Source organism: Eurosta solidaginis, chromosome 4 (assembly GCF_040869045.1).
Source record: "Eurosta solidaginis isolate ZX-2024a chromosome 4, ASM4086904v1, whole genome shotgun sequence".
In the NCBI taxonomy this organism is placed as follows: Eukaryota; Metazoa; Arthropoda; class Insecta; order Diptera; family Tephritidae; genus Eurosta; species Eurosta solidaginis.
The window spans coordinates 33,093,220-33,111,154 of NC_090322.1; the positions used below are offsets into that span (position 1 = coordinate 33,093,220).

At 28.1% G+C, this 17,935-nt stretch overlaps 1 protein-coding gene and 1 long non-coding RNA gene across 2 annotated transcripts in view; one reads left to right on the forward strand and one right to left on the reverse strand.

Moving 5' to 3' along the window:
• Positions 1 to 17,935, reverse strand: part of LOC137249556 (uncharacterized) — a 280,890-nt gene that overhangs the window by 178,802 nt on the left and 84,153 nt on the right. The window contains exon 4 of the long non-coding RNA XR_010952416.1: positions 499 to 651. This is a non-coding gene — a long non-coding RNA (uncharacterized lncRNA). The remainder of the gene's footprint in view (positions 1 to 498; positions 652 to 17,935) is intronic.
• Hr4 (Hormone receptor 4) overlaps positions 1 to 17,935 on the forward strand; it is a 67,521-nt gene that overhangs the window by 5,190 nt on the left and 44,396 nt on the right. The window contains 2 exon segments of the mRNA XM_067781179.1: positions 6,604 to 7,774; positions 9,716 to 10,854. Of these exon segments, the coding sequence (XP_067637280.1) occupies positions 7,764 to 7,774; positions 9,716 to 10,854 (1,150 nt within the window). The 5' untranslated portion in view covers positions 6,604 to 7,763.

The following is a 17,935-nucleotide window of genomic DNA, read 5'->3' on the forward strand; positions in this document are numbered from 1 at the left end:
AAATGCAATCGAATGTGCTGAATTAAGTAAAATCAAGAAAAAATAATAATTTTTAGCTGAACTAAAAAAAAAAATAGAATAAAATAAAATAAAAATAAAAAAAAATAAAATAAAAAAATTTAATAAAATCAAACAAAATAAAATTTAAACTATTAAAACTAAAATGTTAATAAAATAAAATAAAAAAATTAAATGAAAAATAAAAATTAAATAAAAATTAAAAAAGTCAAATAAAATCAAATAAATTAAAGTAAAATAAATTTAAAAAAAAATTTTAAGAAATAAAGTTCAATAAAATGAAAAAAAAATAAATCAAAATTAACGATATTTAAATAAAATTAATTAAAAATTTAATTAAATTAAGTTAAAAAAATATTTTAAAATTAAAATAATTATGTTAACAAATCAAGCACAAACTGAAACTCAAAAAATTTTTTCTTGCAAATATAGCTAATTGGTATGTGTTTATATATGTACCTACATACAAGCTGCGCTCACCTTTTATCTACTGCTATAACAAGAACAACAAACAACAACCTCCATGCGCGTGACTGCCAAATACCGGAAGTGCGGAAGCAGACATTTGGTCGCTGAATTTGACAAGTTTGGCATGTAGTAGTAATTAATATTTATGAAATTTGTATACGCGCACTGAAAGGAGAAGATAAAGGAAATAAAAAGATGATAGGTATTAGATATTTCGGATTTAGGTTATCTACAAAAAAAAACACAATTAAATAAAAAAAAATTGTAGAAAGGAAAGCATGCCATTTAACTGATAGAAAGTGAAAAATTGTTGCTATTAAAAACACAAAAAAAAACAGAAAAAATTACAAAAAAAAAATATCAATTTAAATAATAAAAAACTAAAATTACGACTTTGAAAATAAATAAAAAAAGACAAAAAAGCAATAATTTAAATCTAAAAAGTTAAATAAATGATGATGATTAAAACACAAAATGATATATTAAAAACCATTTTAATTTAAGATCTAGCGCAAATTAAAAAAACCTAAAGGCGAAAAGTAAAAGTAAAAAAAGAATAACGCAAAGTCAATAAACTAAAAGATTCAAATTTTAATTTAAAATTAAACGTAATATTAACTTAGTTTGAAGTAATTGAGAACAAATTAAACTAATTTAATTTTAATAAAAATGTTTTTTATTTAGCAAAAAAAAATAAAAATTACAAATATGAAAAAAAATCATAAATATCAAAAAAAAATTATTTCAACTGTAAAAAAAATTTAAAAACCTTAAGTAAATTCGAAAAAAAAATTAAAATTAAACATAATCTTTATTAAATAAGTAGTAATAATACTAAATATTAAATTGCAACGTTATAGTTGGCAAAAATTATATTTAAAAAAATCTTTAATTTTTATAATGTAAAATACTAAGTAAAAAAACTGAAGCTTCAATTTAAATTAAATTAAAAAATATACAAATAATGATTATGAAGAAAATAAAAAACTTGCAAAACATAATGAATTAAAAATATGTTATAAACCAAACTATTTGTAATCACGGTGGATCTTAAAAAATTTAATTTTTCTGCCGACCACCCGGGAAATTTTTCTGTGGGCTTATTCTAGAAAGTGCCTAGTTTGTGTTAGAGCTTGGGAAGAAAACGGAGCTAAAAAAGAACACGCTCAGTTTTTTAAAAATTGTGTAAATAAACCACTCTATGATTTTATTGAAGACATTGAAATGATAGAGTTAATTCCACCTACGGAATTTCATCTCTTACTTGGCGTTATAAATAAACTTTATGAAAGTATGTTAAAAGAATTTGAAATAGAAAGCAATGAATGGGTTAAAGAATGCCGTGTAGATCGTGAAGTTTACTGGACAGTCTTCTTTTAACGGCAATTCCTGCAAAAAATTGTTTAAAAATGTAGATATTTTGAGAAGAATTTCAGAAAAACATGGCGGTAAATGTATGAAATATGTTCAGTGTTTTCAAGATTTTGGTCTGGTAGTTAACTCTTGCTTTTCGCATAATCTAGACCTGCAATTCAAAGTGCATATTAATAAATTTAAAACAAGCTATGAGGACTTGGAAATTAGTATTACACCTAAAGTTCAGGCTGTAATTGAACACGTGCCTTACTTTTGTTCAAAACATGGAAAAGGACTCACTTTTTGGAGCGAGCAAGCTTTTGAATCTGTGCATGCAGATTTTAAAAATACGTGGGTTAAGTACAGTTTTATAATATCTCATCCAGATTACTCTAGTCGTTTATTGAGAGCACTTTGCGACCACAATAGTTGCCATTTGTGATTCTAATAAATTGGAGAAGCTGATTAACGAACTTTTGTGGTTTCAAACAAAAATATACATTATTTTGTAAATTTTGTTTAAAATAACTGTTTGCATTGTATGTAACGTTATATAAAATTAATGTTTACATTATTTTTTGCAAAGAAACATTATTATTATTGCGTTAAAATAGATTTCCCTATCAATAACGCGTATGAAAGCTTTAATTGCAAAATTTAAAAGACCAAATGACTTAAAAAAAAACGCCGAATATGCGATTTCGCGGTTGGCTTTTGTTGACACTAGTCACCTCCTAGAATAAGCCCACAGAAAAATTTCCCGGGTGGTCGGCAGAAAAATTAAAATTTTTTAAAACCCACCGTGTAATGTTAAATAAAATTTAAAAAAAATCTTTCATTTTTATAATGTAAAATATTAAGTAAAAAAAAACTGCATTAAACTTTAAAATTAGCTAAAATTAAAAAAAATAAAAATAAAAAAAATTATGAAGAAAATAAAAAAAAATTGCAAAAAATAATAAATTAAAAATATGTTATAAGTATCTTTAAAATGTTAAATAAAATTTAAAAAAATCGCTAAACCAGCAAAGAATTAGAATTTAGTTAAAAAGTTTGAAAAAAAATTGTATTTAAAAAATTAAATTGAATAAACAAAATGAAGTAAAAAACAAAACGTAAACAACTTTTTAAAAATTAAATGAAATAAAAAAATATATAAAAAATAAAATAAAATAAAACAAAATAAAAAAATTCAAATTTAATTTTAATAAAACAAAATAAATTAAATAAAACAAATAAAAAATATAAATTTTTTAGTGGAAAAATTAAAAAAAAAAAACATCTTAAAAACGGAAAACTATTATATTAACGAATTAGAGTAGTTAAAAAGTAAGAAAAAAATTTGATTTAAAAAATATAATTTTTTTGAACAAAAAACACCTTAAAAATGGAAACTATAAAATTATGATGCGAAGCAAAAAGATTCAGATCAGATTAATTTCTAAAAAATTACAAAAACATTTTAATTTTTTGCACAAAAAGTAAAAAATAAATAAAAGAAGTGAAAAACCAGAAGGTTTATGGATTCAAACGAAAACAAATTAAAACAAGCAGCGCTACGTGGTGACGTCTTTATTGTTGGTGCTCAAAACAGTGCTGCCGAAAAAAGCCAAATTAACGGATGGTGAATTAGAGTTCCAGACTCGAAGGTTTTAGAAATTCAGTTTGTCTGCCTTCCAAATATCAAAAAATGTCTTCTGACAAAAATTATGTTTAAAAATATATGAAACTTAAAAAACTATTTAAAACCTCCTAAAGTGCGATAGCTTTGAAATGGGAAGTTTAAAAAAGTCAGCAAAAAATTTGTATTTATGTGAGAATGTCAAAGAAATATCAGCAACAAACATTGTAACAATTTAAAAAAAAATGTTAATTATACCATAACAAAAAAAAACTTGCCTGCTGCAATTAAACACAATATTACAGCATAGATTTTTGTAAACAAATTGTTGCTTTATGTCTACAATCAAAAAAGCAACTCTCTTGAAGTGCAAGAAAAATTGTCCACAAAAGCGCATAAACCACTTTAGCTCAACATTTTGTTTGTGTGTGTATAGGTGCATTTGCGAATTTTTATGTTTATTGATTCGCCTCACTTCTACGTTCTTCTAGACGGTCAACGAAAATTCAACGATTTCTTGCTAACGACATTTTGTTGCATCAGATTTTGGCTGTGTGTGTGTGTGTGTGTGTTTTGTTTTAGCAGTGCTTCCGACATTGCCAAGCATTGCTGGTGCAATAACAATTGCTGGTGGTTCTTAAATAGTGTTTTTAGCTGCCACAAAGTGTTCATACATATGTTTGGAATTTTGAAGTTACAAAATACTTATATACTTTTTTTTGTTTTCGTCAATGTTGAGTTTAGCAATTTTTGTTGTTGCCTTTTGCTGGATATTGCTCAAATGAATCATTGAACTCAAGCGGGGTTGATAACCGGATTTTTGTGTTACAATCGACTTTTTTTGTGTAAATTATTTATAAATATTTTAAAAAAAAACATATTTTTTAAGTCAAACTTTTATTGTTTGTTTTATTATTTTTTTTTTTACCACCAGAAGTTACAAAAAAATATGTATAGATGTATTTCCACAAAGCAAGAAAAATTCAAGCCCAAATAGAACATTTAAGGATTTTTTTTCTAAAAATTTGAATTTAAAAAAATCTTTTTAGAAACTTTTTACGTTAAATTTGCTTAGCATAAATTTTGAAAGCCTTTTTTCACAACTTTAACGAAAATCTTTTTTCTTACAGCTGTTTCTCGCAATTTCTTTTTTTAAGTCATAAACCACCTTTTCATAGACCGGGTCACATATATGTATGTATTTTAGCAAAGCAAAAACAAATTTTGATAGTAAATCTAGGGGAAGTTTTTTTTCCAAAAATTTGAATAAAAAAAAAATTTCGAAACAGTTTATGCTATTTTTTGTTTTAGGTAAACACACATTTAAAAAAAAATATATAAAAATAAGTTTATTTAATTCACTTAAAAAATTTGCTTTTTCCTTTCTAATTTTCCCCTTCAAATCTTAACCAATTAACACCCTAATACATCTAAAAAAAATTCTAAAAATTTGAGTTTAAACAAATATTTTTCAAAATTTTAATTTTTCATTTTTTATTTTTTTATTGCCATGTTTAAGCCATTTAATAAATTTACCCAAAATGGTAAAAAAAAAATTTTTTAAATTTATAAAATTTTGTTTAATATTTTTTTTAATTTCATATCCAAAAATGAATGCTTTGTTAATAATTTCCTTTGCTCTTGTTAAATTATGGGAATAGATAAATCAACATTTAGAAAAAATGTCATCTAAAACGAATTTTTAAACGAAATTAGAAGTTGCTATGAATTTTATATTCAAAAAAATTTTCAGTTTATATTTTTTCACTTTTTTTTTTAAATTTGTTTTAGGTAAAGAAACAATTTTTTAAATTAATAAAATTTAAACGTTTTTTTTTAATTTTTTCTTTCAATTTTAATTTTATTATATATAATTGCATTTTTTCGGAAGTTATGTTTCAAAAATCGCCTTTACTTTTACCAAATTGCAAAATAGAACAAAATAAAAAAATTTAACAAATTTGTATAAAACAAAAATTTAATTATTTTGAATAAATTTTGGAGATCTTATCAATTGAACAGTTATATTTGTTATTTGTTCTTAAAATTGTTTTCTTTTTCTAATATAAATTTTTCGCTTCGATGTTTAAACCAAACATATTTAAAAAAAAAATTTATTTAAGGCAAAACAAATTTTATTTTTTTATTTTGATGGTTTTATAACGGTGTTAATAGTGCAGGTACATTTTTTAAACTATAATTAAAAAAAATTAAGCAAACAATTTTTTTCAACTTCTCTTAAATTTGTTTTATATTTTTGTGCATAATTGCGTATTTGTTATTTATTCTTAAAAAAAATTTCTTTGTCTATAATATATATTATTTCTTTATCTCAAAACAAATTGACAACAACTTCGGATAAAATAAAAAAAATATATTAAATTTTCATTTCCCATACATTTGTTTGTTATTAATATTACAGGTTTTTTTTTTAACTCTTATATAAAAAAAACAAATTTTAAGCAAAGCAAGTTTTCTTTAAATTTTTACTTTTATCATTTTGTATTGTTATAAAAAACAAAATTTAAGCAAACATTTTTTTAAACATTTGTTTAAGTTATTTTTATATTTTCAAACGATATTCAACCGTTTGCTAAAAAGTGGTGCAGCTTTGAAAAAAAAGGATATTTTTAACAAATATTCTTTTTCAACAAATCAAAATGGTTTATTTTTTAACTTTATTTTGCACAATGAAGACATTCAGTCTTGCGACGTTTTTATTGACCGGCCATTTCAACCCAGCTTCATGTTGTCTTTAATTTCTAAACGATTTATCAAAATTTCTGTTTTCGAAAATTAAATTTTTTTGTTGTTTTTTTTTTTTTTTGTAAAGATAATTTCAGAAGTAATTGTAGTTTTTAAAATCTATAAAAAAAAATATTAACGGTCCATTCATTATTGATTAGAGTTAAACAAATTTTTTTTCGTTGAATGGAATTTATTATTTTTGTTTACAATTATAAAGTAAGACTTCAGCATTCCAAACATTTCATTAATTTTCGTCAATTACAGCGGAAACCAAAAAAAATTTTGTAGCTCGCAACAAATTTATTTTATCACTAACGGCAACTAAAAATAAAAGTGAAGAAAATAAATTTTAAAAAATTTTGATTTATAAAAATTTTGTTTTGTTACAACAGCGGAAAATATAATAGAAAAAGTGCAAACTGACTTAACTTAATATAAGTGACAAGTAACTTTCAAAATTCAAAAAAGATGTAAAACGCCAAAAAAAAACCTCCGTCCTTACATCCCCGTTTTTAGTAAACATTTTACAAAACCAATTCGAGAGAAATTAAATGACGCATTTTTAGTGCAAAGGAAAAATAAAAATTTAAAAAATAAAATTAATCCAAAAAAATATAAATTAAGAAAAACAAAAAAAAAAATATCTCAAAACACGTTGGAGTGTATCGTTTGAATGAAGTTTGCATAAAAAATCGCTTGAAATCTGCTTCAGTTGAATAACATGCTAAGCAAGTGAGTGTAGCTACAGTTTTGTGAGAAACCCCTTTTTATAATGGGATTAAGTATTTTGAAAGCATTTAACTATTTTTACAAAAGCATTAGCTTATGGAAATTTTAAATAATTTACAAATTTACATTTTTTAAGCATATATGCCATTACTGCCAGAAATAGTTGGAAAAGAGCTTTTTCGAAACGCTTACGACTGAATTTTTGAAAACTAAAGTTAAACAAAGAAGTGCAGAGAAGAAGTAGTCGTTTTCTCTAACAAACCGCAAGTGCAATTCGATAAAAAAAATATCCAAAAAATTTTTTGCTTATGAAAATGCTTCAAAACTTTTAAAACAGTACAAGCGAAATTCGCTAATTGCCTGGATAATGGAGAATGGGGCGAAAAAAACTATAAGTAATAAATAATTAAACTAAAAATAAAGAAAAAAGATAGCCGCGTAACTAAAATTTCAATGTTGAATAAAGAACATAACAGCAACATAAAACAAGAGCAAATATGAATTTGAGCAAATGAGCTGCAAAAAACAGAAAACAAGTAATTCACAGGGAGTATATTGAGAAGGGTGATGTAAATGAGATAAAGAACAAAATTTACGAAAAATAAAGTATTGAACAGTAAGTGAAAAATTTATGCACAGTTAGTTTTTTTTACGGCCGAGCTCCTTTTCAAAAAAAATATCTCAAAACACGTTGGAGTGTATCGTTTGAATGAAGTTTGCATAGAAAAATCGCTTGAAAGAAGTGGCGCGTAAAATCGAATGTGCGATGTTGTAGAATCAAAAGCTCTCTCGCAAGGTTAAAGCTCTGCTTCAGTTGAATAACATGCTAAGCAAGTGAGTGTAGCTACAGTTTTGTGAGAAACCCCTTTTTATAATGGGATTAAGTATTTTGAAAGCATTTAACTATTTTTACAAAAGCAAATGAGATAAAGAACAAAATTTACGAAAAATAAAGTATTGAACAGTAAGTGAAAAATTTATGCACAGTTAGTTTTTTTTACGGCCGAGCTCCTTTTCAAGAAACACAATTATTTTTTGAATAATTCAGTTTGGTTTTGATGATTTTTAACAAGAAGGAAAGTTAATGAATATTTGAACTCCTGTTAAATTTGTTTTGGAAAAGCAATGAAAAAAAGATGTTGACCAAAATTCTAAATTCACAAAGTGAAGAATTTCTAGGTGTTTGAAAAATGTATTAAAATGCTAAATTTTCTACTTATGCTTATTTCAAAAATATTGCATTTTTGAAACACTTTTTTAATTGAAACGATTTTCTGTAATTTCTTATCAAATTCGGTTTGAATAAAATCCGTTTGCTGGGCTGTGCTATTTTCAGGATACTTTTTTTCTCCTCAGACACTGACACTGAAGATGTCAAAATGCCGTTAACAAATTTGACAAAGGATGGCATGATTCCAATATAAAACAAATAATATAACCGCTATACCATCTTCAGTGTCAGAGGAAAACAAAATTAACCTGAAGATGGCACAGTGCAGAAAGCGGATACTTTTTAAACCGAATTTGAAAAGAAATAACTGAAAATTGTATCACAAAAAATAAGTGCTGCAGGAATACAAATTTACAAAAAAAAAAACCATAGGTAGAAAATTTTAAGTTTCAAAACATTTTTCAAATATCTGCAACTATCTTAGGTTTGTAAATTTCGAACTTAAGCTCTTAAATTTGCATTCATAAATTAAATGTTCAATAAAATTACAAAGAATTGGATTTAAAAAGTACTCATTTTATAATCATTACTATAGTTTTTTCTATAAAAAACATTTATTCTTACATTTTTGAAAATTTAAAGTTTTCTCAATCGGTTTTTAGATGATAGGATAATCAGAGATGTCCCTGTTGACGACTTCTAGTTGAAGTCGCAAAATATATCCCAATTTTTTATTAAATTTTATTAATTTTTGAAAAAAATTGAATGAAATTTCTTTTCTTTATTTTTAATAATTTTTTTTTTTTCTAATTGTTTATTCTTTTTTTTAATTTTATTCTTTTGTTGCTATAATTATGTTTTATTGCTACAAATTTTTTAAACTACATTTCATTAAAAAAAATTTTGGTTGTTAACTTAGCTGTTTTGCTTTTATCGCTATTTTTTAACTGTTCTTTTTCTTTAGTATATTATTTTGGGACCTTTTTATACATATGTTGATCTGATTTTACAGCCTCACTACAATTTTTGCTTTATTGAAAATTTAATTTTTAAAATTATTAATTGCTTTTATTGTTTCTTAATGCTTTTTGTTGTATTTATTTTTAAATTTTTTTTTTAATTTTAATTGAATTTTTTTTACTTTTTTTCGATTGTTGACTTATACGACGCTTTCAAAATTATATTTTTTCACGATATTTTAATTTTTTTCTAATTTGTTTCCAAAAAAAAACATGAAAAGGATCCGGTCTAGTATTGAAAAGTAAGAATTATTAGGGCTAATGCAATAAAACTTTAGTATTTTCCCCGAAAACTGTGAAATAAAGTCTAAAGTTTTTAATATTATAAAAATAAAGACTGATAAAAAATTGCCTTAAGACATAATTGTGACTTAAAAATAAGAGCTTGGAATATTATCAAAAACAAAAAATCGTATAGAATTTTAACAGCACAAGTTTTTAAAGCAACAAATCGAAAAAAGAATTATCAAAATGTTTTCAATTTTGCTGCGTTATCCCACTTAAAAATGGCGGTGCGCACTTTAACTAACGCACAGCAACATGTTGCACAACATGTCATATGATGGTCAACACTTTCCAAATTAGCACCGTGACAAAACAAAAAAAAACTTTTAATTTAATTAATCAAGCAACTCAGATGAATGACACAGAAGTGACAGCAAGAACAGCGATCACAACTGACAACAATAACAGCACGTGCAACAATAGTAACGCTGGCAACACCGATGTTGCAAACGAATCCATGAATCTGAGTATTTTAGGTAAACACGAAAAAATTGCCAAACATTTAAAAAATGTTGCTGCTGGTAAAACAATAGATTTGCATGACGAGAGTGGTGGCAACAACAACAACAGCAGCAATAATAACAAAAGTAGTGGTGTCACTGGCGGTGCCAGCTATGAGCAAAAGCAGAATGGACAGTATCACGAGCACGATGTGCAGATGGAAGGTAAACGGACCCCAACAAATAGCTGGCCACAACAAGTGCAATATCAACGCGTAAATGGCGAAAAGTCACATGCGCACAATAACAATAGCAGCAGCAGCAACAGCACGGGTAATGGTAATAAGCGTGAAAGTGGCGGAGAGTCGCCTGCGCAACGTGATGCACACGATGATGTTGAGGAATCAGAGCAAGAAAACGATAGTGGCGCCAATGCTGATGTTGACGACACCGATGATTTTGATCGTCTCAATACGGCAACTATCATAAGGACACCGCTCAACAAAACACTGCTTAAGCGCTGCAGCAGCTATAATGCTCTCGGTGGTAGCAGCAGTGTAGGCGGCAATAACGGTAATGGTAATGGACATGGACACTCAACATTGACCAGCTCTGGCAGCTCTCTGGCAACATGTTGTTCCAGTCAAGCGCATACTCTCAACGAATGTATGTTGCACTGCAGTCATGCTGTGGAGCACGAACATCAACAGCTATCACCGCTGCATACGAAATGTAACGGCGGTGATGATGCTTCAACAACGCCGCCGCCGCCGCCGCCATCACCCTCAGCACATCCTGCCTCATCGCCGCCATTGCCATCGTCGTATGCCTTTTTGCATAAAATGCCTACAACAATAACGCCAACTACATCAGCAGCAACAACAGTAGGCAGCGTTGGGAGCAATGCGGTAAAGTGTAGTAAATGCAACAACAACAATAATATACATTACAATAACTACAATTGCTACTATCGCAAAAAGTCACGCATGCCGATATGTCGTTAGTATTGAAACAATAAATACTTTCTAAATAATTTTCATATTTTTCTAAGCAATTTACCTAGAAACTTGGAAGACTATTCAAATTGGCAGTACTTATTTTTTTACAAAATTTAAAAAACGACTTGAAGGTGCTATTTAATTTTGGGACAGATACGTAAAAAATTATCTCGCTTTTATCTGGAAAATGGTGGAATTGGCACTACTACTTACCAATATTTTTTTTCAACACAATTTTTACAAAATTACACAAAATATATGGCAGACTCTGGCATGATAAAAGGGGTTTCAAAATTAAACAAACAATTCCACTACATGATTTTTTTTTTAAATTGGCAGCACTAATACAAATCTATCGGATTAATTTGATCTCTAATGAAACAACAAAATTATACATAATTATATAATTGGTTCTAAGAGAACCCCGCTTTGGCTGCTTCGAGTAAAATTGGCACTACTATTTATTTTACTTTTTTTGAGTTTTTAAAAACGATTTGACACGATGAACGATGTTACATCTCTAGGATACAAACAAATACGATTGGCTTGCTTCTGTCTGGAAAATAATGGAATTGGAACTACATTCATTAATTTTTTTTCAACACATTTTTTCCTAAACTAAAAAAAATATATAGCAAGTTTTGGCACGAAAATAATTAAAACAAACGGATTTTTAAATTTAAAGAATAATACACCATACATTTTTTTTAAATTGGCAGTACTAATAAAAAAACGATCGGACGCAATTTGATCTTAAAACAACCAAAAAAATTATATATATAGATACTTAATGACACCCGTTTTGGCTGCTTTGAGTAAAATTGGCACTACTAATTTAAAAAATATTTTTAAAAACATCTTCGGAAATTAAATACAAACTGAGTTAAGTTAAGCTACCTACAAAATCCGACTTTCAAAAGCTAACAGAAATCTTTTGAAATCATTTGAAAAAATGCTGTTTATTTAAAATTACAATTTTTATTTTTTTATTTTATTTATTCAACATTGGCATCCTAGGTGATTAAAAATAAGGTTTTGAAATTGGTATTTTAGCTAAAATATTTGAAACACAAACCACCAACAAAATTATTATAATAATTGTTTCTTTAAGTTTGTAATAAAATTGTGGAAAACATTTTCATTTCAATTTTATACTAAAAAAACTACAAGAAATTCATTTTTTATTTTCAAAAATATAAAAATTATAAAAATAATTTAAAATTTTTTACAAAAAATATAAAGAAAAGTTTTTGAAAATACAAAATCTTTTACAAATTTAAAAATAAATCGAAGTTTGAAGTGACGGGTATTTGAGTGGCAGCGAGAACACAATATGTATCACCTTTAAGGACGATACAATCATTAACACATAAAAATATTTTAATGACTATTCAAATTAAAAAAAATTTAATTTTTTCTCTTTTATAGCCATGTTTAAAAAATTCAAAATTTATGTCAAATAGCATTTAAAGAAAATTATATAGCACAAATGGTTAAACATAGACATTTAAAAAAATTTCAACACAAAAACATGCAGCACTGAATTGGCACTACCAAAATTTCGACGCTAAATCTGAAATTGAAAACATCTGTAACAAAAACCTTCTTCTTCAAAATTCATGTTGTATTTTTGTTTGCTAAATTTGGCTAAACAGTCGAAATTTTTTGTAACAAAATTATGACGTCCATAGGTAAATTGCAAAAAGATTTTATTTAAAATTTTATTTGTTTATTTATTATTCCTTTTTGTTTTTTAGTTTATATATAAGCTAGATTTAAGTGCTATATTTTTTATTCTATGCTTTTATATTTAAAGTGTTAAGCATTTATTAAGTACACTTCTTATTGTGTTAATTTAAAACTCGAAGCTTTTTGAAAGCTCCACTCAATTTATGAAAGCTTTCGAAAAGCGTTTCCATGGATGTTCTCTGCTCCTTTATAATACTCTCTTCTCTATTTATTATACTTTTTAGGCCGAAAACGTGAAAGCAAAATATACTCGTACTCATGTCGTAAAGAATTAGCAAAAATTGTTACTTTCTAAATATTAAAGCTTTCTGAAATATTACAAAATGTTTTTAGCAATGTTAAACTTAAACTAAAGTAATTAGTTTTGTTTATCAATATTCTGCGTAAGCGAACTGAAGTTTTCAGAGGTAAACACGTTTAGGTGTTTCCTTTGTTTTTTACGAGCATGAAACAAAAAAAGCTCATCAAGCTTTTCAGAGGCAAAAAGCGTAGGAAAAACTAAGCTTTTACAAAGGTTCGCGCTTTAAAATTATTCCTTCGATCTGATGTATGTGGGATCGTATTTCCGCCATTGCTTGCTGTAGTTTGTTCGGTAGCCGAGTTTCGGCACTGTGCCATCTTCAGAGCCATTCTTCTTTCTCGACCTCCATTCAACATCAACAATGTAGAACTAGTTTGAATTTAATTTGCGAAATCTGCTTCAGATTTGTTAGAGAAAAGTTAAATACTTATCTGAAGACGAAGTACTCTGTGAGTGTTCACAGTGAGTTCTAGAAAATATCGAATCTCACTAGTTCTGTGGTACCTATGATCTTTGGAAAACCTTCAATATCCTAAGGAGAAATGAGCTGTGAGCTTTAGAAAAGCAAATAGTGCCACATGAGCAATGGCTCATTACGATGATGTGCTTTCTGAGTATTGAGAAAGACAAAAATAGTCAATTAAGCAATTTGATGATGTCGCAGTTTGGTATTTATTGGCTGACAATCAGAGTTCCAGGCACAGACAGTAAGTAAGCTTTCCCCACTGCACTGCTGTTTGCTTGTTTACAAGTTTTAACTTATGGGAGCAACAAATTTTAGTGATGGGCTGTTGAAATGAGGATCAACGCATCCAACTAAAGGAGCTACGGTCTGTGCAATTAGTGCGTTTGGAACGCCCTGAGGAAAACTCCAAAGGAAGTACCCTCTTAACTTCAGTAGAAAAGCAAATGTTTTCTGACGAAAGTGGGTCTGGATAGCTGCTGATTTCCTTCTCAAACTGATTATTTATGCGTGAAATATATTATGAGCTGTACATCACAATGTGCTTTTTCAAACTAGTGGACATAATAGCATACTTTTTTTTGACTCAGTCTAATATATACCCACAAATTGTATTTGTACATTTAATTTTCCCTATTTCATTATTTACACTGTCGCCACCGCTGCTGTCAACGTGCGTTGTTGTTGCGTACCAAAGTATTTTTAAAATTTGACCCATTTTCATTATCAAGCGCAAGATTATTCTAAACAATAAAAGCAACCAATTTATTTGTGTGCATACATAACACACACATGCATAGATGTATGTTTCTAAATGTGTTGGATATGAACTCAACGCAAACGAGAGGCGTTGAACGCTTCAGCAGAGAGTGAAATGTGTGTGTGTAGCGCAGTAAAATCGCAAAAGGCAGCAGAGGAAATTAGCTAAATGAAAAGTCAAAATTATTCGAGAAATATTGTTGCTGTTTTTAATATTTTTTATCTTTGCAGTCGCTTACGTTTTCCCTCAATATGTATGTTTGCAAGTACGAATAAGTACATACGTAACGCATACGCATCGTAGTGTCCAAATTGAAAGCAGCGCTGCACGCGAGTGTCACAGCATTAGTGTGTGTGTGATTCGAAAAGGTTTTTAAAGAGGAAAAACTTGGTAAGGAAAAAGTATTTAATACAGAACAGAACGTAAATTATTTAATGAGTGATAAAGGCAGAGGAATAGAAAGAGATATGGGAATGGGAATTGGAATGGTAGTAGGAATAGAGGTAGTAATAGAAATAGAAATGAGAATAAGAAATGAAATGAATCAGAAATAATAAAGCAATAGAATAGTGCTGTGGTGGTAGTCTGCTCCACCTGCCACACCGAAGATGCTGGATTCACGTCCCGGGCAAAAGCATATATGACACTACTTTATTTTTGATTGGATTCCAAGCTAAAAAAACGAAACTTTATCGGAACTTCAAAACACAAAAGCAATTTCTGTAATGAAAAATCGAGACCACTATTCCCCCAAAATTAGTGAGTTTGACATGTTTTTGTTTATGTTTTACATTTTATTTTTACATTAACACTTTTAACAATAAAAACAATGCAAATAACATGCGAAAATTATTTAGGTCTCTAATGGTTCACTTTTTTCACAAGAAAGTTGATTTTAATTGTGTTTTTATGCACCAAATTTTCAAACTAAAAACAAAATTTTCATGTGTCAGAAAAAAATAAAGAAAAAACGACCGAATGTCAAAAAAACCTATCGAAATACAAACTGGCTCGTTTGTTTTTAATAAACTAGATTGTATTTTCCTTGTATTTCGTTAGTTTTTTGAAATATAGTTTACACACTTACACCAGTACTGAAGCCGTATTAGGAGGGAGTGCGACAAAAAATTGAAGATAAAATACGAGAAAAACTACACGAAAATAAAGTAGTGTCATATAGGTAAAAACAACATCAAATCTAAGAAGCAAGTTTTTTCAATTAGAAGAAAGTTTTTCCAAGCAGATCGCCCCTCGGCCGTGATTTGGCAAGCACTCTGAGTATATTTCGCCCATTAAAAGCTTCTCAATGAAAGCTTAACTGCTTTGCAGATGCCGTTTGTAGTCGGCATAAGACATGTAGGTCCCGTCCCACCAATTTGTAAGAAAAAGGAATAAAATTGGAAGAGAAGTTCGGCCTAAAATCTCTTCGGAGGTTATCGAGTCTTACATTTATTTATGGAAGAGATGAAACCACAGAGAAAGAGAGAGGTATGCAGATATGAGGATAGGAGTACATGTTTCTAAATTTGACAAATAAATTTTCGAGGAGGACAACAGCGTGCGCGTATACTCGTATGTATGCAGATGAGTTATTATATATTTTTTACCGCAAAAATCACATTCATCATTTGAAAAAAGTGGAAAGAGTATTTTTACCAAGCAGAGTTGGGCAAAATTTATTCGAATAACGAATAAAAGATAAATATTTTTTTTGTCGGTTATTTACAAATGCAGATAATTTTTGTTTAAAGATATTTCATTTGATGGACACATTAATTAATTTGTTATTCAAATAATAAATAAATATGAAAATAAACCCTTATTTTCTTGCGGTTAAAATACAAAACAATTATTTTTGGTTCATATTACAACCGGAAAATTATTCAAAAAAAGTTGTCTACTAAAAATTTATTCAGATGTATAATTTATTAACGAATAACTTTGAATCATTTTCAATAATAATTACACTGGATCACAAATTCCAATTTTTTTTTTCTGCATCAGAGACGCCATTATGAAATTCCTATGTAAAATTATCCCCTGATTTCGAAAATCAAAGTTATTTTTAATTCTATGGTAACGTTTTTGAGATATTTACGAATAACAGTTTTTCCAAAACAAAAAAAAATTGGGTCCACTTAATCATATATCTCAAGAACGAATTGAGCAATTCCAAAACGGTTTGAAGCTTTTAAAAGGAAATAATGTGCTATAAACTGTGCATACAACACTAACTAACTGATATACGAATACTAACACATATGTACCAGTAGGGTACTTATGTATTAAATGGATATATTTACTTGAATGCTTATAAATTTTGTATTATTCCATCGATTTTGTGGAATGGTATTTTTTTTGTAGTAAAACAGAGCTTAGAGAGAAAAAAACAAATCTGCAAAAAATAAAAAGTCTTCGAGATCCTTCCTCGCAAAGTACAATTTTTTTTATATTTTTACAAAAAAAATTGATAAAATCCGTAATGATTGTTCGTTATCTTTGAAAAAAGTGTTGTATGCACAGTTTATAGAAAATTTTATTACCTTTTAAAAGCATCAAACCGTTTTGGAATTGCTCAATTGGTTCTTGAAATATATATGATTAAGTGGACCTAATTTTTTTTTTTTTTTTTTTGAAAAAACCGTTATTCGGAAATATCTCAAAAACGTTACCAAAGAATTAAAAATAACCCTGATTTTCGAAATCGGGTGGTGATTTTATATAGGAATTTCATAATGGTGTGTCTGGTGCATTTTGGCTGTAAACCAGTGTTATCAAAATAAAAATTTATTCGAATAGCGCCCAGCTCTGGTTAAAAGTATAATTGTTCATCTATGTAACATCTACTACAATACATCAGTACGTTGGCTCTCATTTTGTCTGCGCCCATCATAAACCTCTGCTCTGGCTTTCTGGCTTTCGTTTGCTACATATGTAAGCTTTTTATACCTTTCATGAACATGAAATGGTATATTAACTTTGGTCCGATGTTTGTAACGTTGAGAAATATAGAAGATAGACTCACCATTAAGTATACCGAATTGATCAGGGCGACGAACTGAGTTGATATAGCCATGTCCGTCTGTCCGTCCGTCTGAACGCAAACTAGTCCCTCAAATTTTGAGATATCTCAATGAAATATGGCACAAGGATGTATTTTTGTATTATATTAGACATTTGTCGGATCCGGTAGGATTGGACCACTATAACATATATCTCCCATACTACCGATCGTTCAGATAAGACGATTTTGGTCATTTCTGCCGCAATTTAGAAAGTATAAACGTGAAACTCGGTGATACATATTCTAACATATTATAGAAGATATCCTGAAAAAATTACTTTGATCGGAGATATATATAGTATATATCCCGATACGATATACTATTTTGGCCATTCCTGCCGCAATTTAGAAAGTATAAACGTGAAACTCGGTGATACATATTCTAATATATTATAGAAGATATCCTGAAAAAATCACTTTGATCGGAGCTATATATAGTATATATCCCATACAACCGATCGTTCAGATAGAAAGATTTTTGGCAATTTCTCCCTTAATTTCTAATTTAAAAACGTTAAACTTGGTGATATTTATTCTAATATATCATAGAAGATTTCCTGAAAAAATCACTTTGATCGGAGCTTTATGTATATAGTATCCCTGCAAAAATCGCGAGTACTCCATGCATGCATGTATGGATTACTCGCTATGGACCAACCGAGTACTCCAAAATTAACCACAATTCATACAAAAAATATGGTCCAGCTCCACTTTACATCAGAGTAATCCATGGAGTACCCACAGT